Source organism: Neopelma chrysocephalum, unplaced genomic scaffold (assembly GCF_003984885.1).
Source record: "Neopelma chrysocephalum unplaced genomic scaffold, ASM398488v2 Primary Assembly neopelma1_120, whole genome shotgun sequence".
Lineage (NCBI taxonomy): Eukaryota > Metazoa > Chordata > Aves > Passeriformes > Pipridae > Neopelma > Neopelma chrysocephalum.
The window spans coordinates 394,713-397,625 of NW_020897782.1; the positions used below are offsets into that span (position 1 = coordinate 394,713).

The 2,913-nt window shown below is 62.1% G+C and overlaps 1 protein-coding gene across 1 annotated transcript; it reads right to left on the minus strand.

Moving 5' to 3' along the window:
• Nucleotides 1-107: 107 nt before the first annotated feature.
• On the minus strand, nucleotides 108-2,908 carry PURB (purine rich element binding protein B; the record flags this gene model as incomplete). Its single annotated transcript, XM_027697624.1, has 1 exon — nucleotides 108-2,908. A coding segment is annotated over one exon (846 nt), but the record flags the coding sequence as incomplete, so codon positions are not given.
• Between the last annotated feature and the right edge of the window lie 5 nt (nucleotides 2,909-2,913).

A 2,913-nucleotide genomic window follows, 5' to 3' on the forward strand; every position in this document is an offset into this window, starting at 1 on the left:
GGAGGTTGTGTCCGTGGATCCAGCGCTTCTCCGGCTGGGAAAGGCTCCCGGAGCCAACGCCAGGAGCTGCTTTTTTGGGTTTATTATCAGATTTTGGTGGTTTTGCCTTTTTTTTTGTTTTTTTTTTTCTCTTCCATGTATTTCTAGCCAGCTCCCTGGAGCTGGGCCGGGCCAGCAGCGACTCTGCTGCCCTCCCGACATAGAAATAAGGCTAAATCACCGCAATTCAGCCAAAAGAAAGAAAAACCAAAGGAATATATATATATTTTTTTATATATATATATATATATCTCATCCTCTTCAAAAATAAAAGGAGAGGTCCCGCGGCCGGACGCCGGTGAGTCCCGCGGAGCCGGGAGCGTTTTTTTTTTTCCCCCCAAATCCATTGTCGCCGTTGTGGTTTCTGGATTTTCTCCGTGGCAAAGAACGCAGGATCAGGAGGATGGGTGGATACAGCAGGAATTCACCGGAAAGAGCTGCCTGAGGGTACAAAATACAGTACGGACACGTCGGCCACCGAGGAAGGACTATTGCTCCCGTGTGAGTGAGGGATCCGTGTCCTTTGCGACGGAGAAGGCTTTAAAAACGGGATAAATGGAAGAAACTCGCTTTAAAAATCCCTTTAAAAAGAGCAACGGCGGCGGGAGCAGCGGGACAGGGCCGGAGCCGGACGGACGGATGGACCCCCAGGGGTCTGCGGCTGTTCCTCACTTCCCAATAAATACGGAGAGAGGGAGACGCCGGATCCATGGTAATAAATTAAGGAGGCAGCTGAGCGGGCTCCCAAAAATGGATCAAAAGCAAAAAAAAAAAAAAAAAAGTCCTAAAAGTGGCGAAACCGTTGGAGGAGAAGAAGAGGCAAAACTTTGGAATGAGAGCGATGGAGTTCAGAGTTCTGGGAAAACGGGGTGAAAAAGCGGAATTCTGGACAGGGCAGGACTGAGCCGAGGGAGCGAAAAAGAATTTAAAAAAAGACTGTTTGAGAGTGGAAAAATGTGTTTAATAGGAGGTGGCTGGAGGGATCGGGTGGTGCCAGGGCCGGGCCCGGGGGGGCAAAAAAAGACAAAAAGAGGCAAAAAATAACAATAAACCCCCTAAAACCACCCCCAAGGGGCCAGGGCCGGGCGCGGCCACGGGTTTGGGGCCGGAAAATCCAATTTGGGTGAAGCCAAGGGGTGGATTCCGGCGGGTCCCGGTGAATCGGGGCCGGAGGCGCCTTATTTGGAGAGAAGGGGAAGATGTTTCGCCCCGTCGAGCTTTTCCTTGTGCTTTGTGCCGGCGCCTCCCCCTTCCCGGCGGGAAACGGGAGGCGGGGGGGGGGGAAACGGTCCGAAATCGGCAAAACCGAGGAGATCTTCCCTAATTGTCAGGGAGCCGCAGCTCCGCGCCGGCTCGGGGCAGGTTCCAGTTCGGGTGCCCGGAGTTTGCAGTTTGCATCCCAAAAAACCGACAAAAAAAAAAAAAACAAACGTGGAAAGAGGAGAAAAAGGAGGGGAAAAAAAAAGGAGAATGAAGGAAAAATCACAAGCCGAGGGAACGGCCGTTGGTCCAAGGTGCCCCCGCTGCCCCCCCGGCGCCGCCGCTGCCCCCCCGGCTCCGGGGCCCTCGGTGCTGGTTTCAATGGGAGGGCATCGGGAGGGGAGGGGGCTGCGGGTGAGCCCCTGTCTCTCCCCAAAGCAGCGAGTCCTGGGGGTCCCACGGCGGGGGAGGAGCCGCGGGCAGCGGCGCGATCGGGCCGGTTTCTCTCTCCGGTGGCTGCAGGAGGGGGGCTCGGGGGGGTTTCGGAGACCCCCGCGCCCCACCACTGCCGGGGACCCTTCATCCCGTTGCTGGGAGCAGGGGCGTGGAGGGGTTTGGGGACCCCTTCACCCTGTCGCTGGGAGGGGGGGTGGGCTCGGGGACCCCCTTGCCCCATCGCTGTTTTGGGGGAGGAGGCTCGGGGGTTTGGGAACCCCTCTGCCCCGTCACTGGGAGGGGGGATCGGGGGCCCCTTTGCCCCGGGGCTCGGGGGGGGGCGGTAGGGGGCCGGCGTCGGGGGGTCGAGGGCTGGGTGGGGGTCGGCTCAGTCGTCGTCCACGTCGTCGCCGTCAGAGTCGTCGCCGGCTCCGCTGCCGCTGCCGGGCCCGGGGGGGCCGGCGCGCCGGTCGTAGAGCTTGTCCCGCTGGCGCTCCTGGATGTCGCGCATCTCCTCGGCGTAGCGGCAGAAGGCGCCGCCGAACTTGGCCCAGGCCTTGTAGGGGACAGTGATGGCGTTGCGGTAGGACGGCTTCACCTCGCTGACCCGCAGGAACACGCCGTACTTGTTGCAGCCCACGTCGAAGAAGAAGCGCTTGGAGTCCACGGTGATGGACGTGCCCTCGGGCAGCTCCCCGTAGAGCCCCCCGCCGCCCGGGCCGCCGCCGCCGGGGCCGCCCAGCTCGTCCTCCTCGCCGCCGTAGTCATCGATGAGCTTGGCCAGCGCGTCGCGGAACTCGATGAGGCCCTGGGCGGGCAGCGCGATGGTCTGGCCGCTCTGCAGCCCCGGGGGGCCCCCCGCGAACCCCCCCGGGCCGCCGGGGCCGCGGTTCACGGTCTGGCGGATGCGCAGGAAGCGCCCGCGCTGGTTCTCCTTCAGGTCCAGGTAGTACTTGCGGTTCTCCCGCACCAGGAACTCGCTCTTGAGGGCGCGGCGGGGCCCGGCGCCGTCCTCGCCCGGCGGCCCCGCGGCCTGGGCGAGCTGCTCGGGGCTGGACGGGCCCAGCTGCGCGTAGTGCTCGATGAAGTCGCCCAGGTAGTCGCGGAACTCGGCGGCCACGGCCATGGAGAGCGTGAGGCGGCTCTTGGAGCCGCCCGCGCCCACCTCGGCGATCTTGAGGAAGCGGCCCTTGGCGTTCTGCTTCACGTCCAGGTAGAAGCGCTTGTTCTGGATGTCCA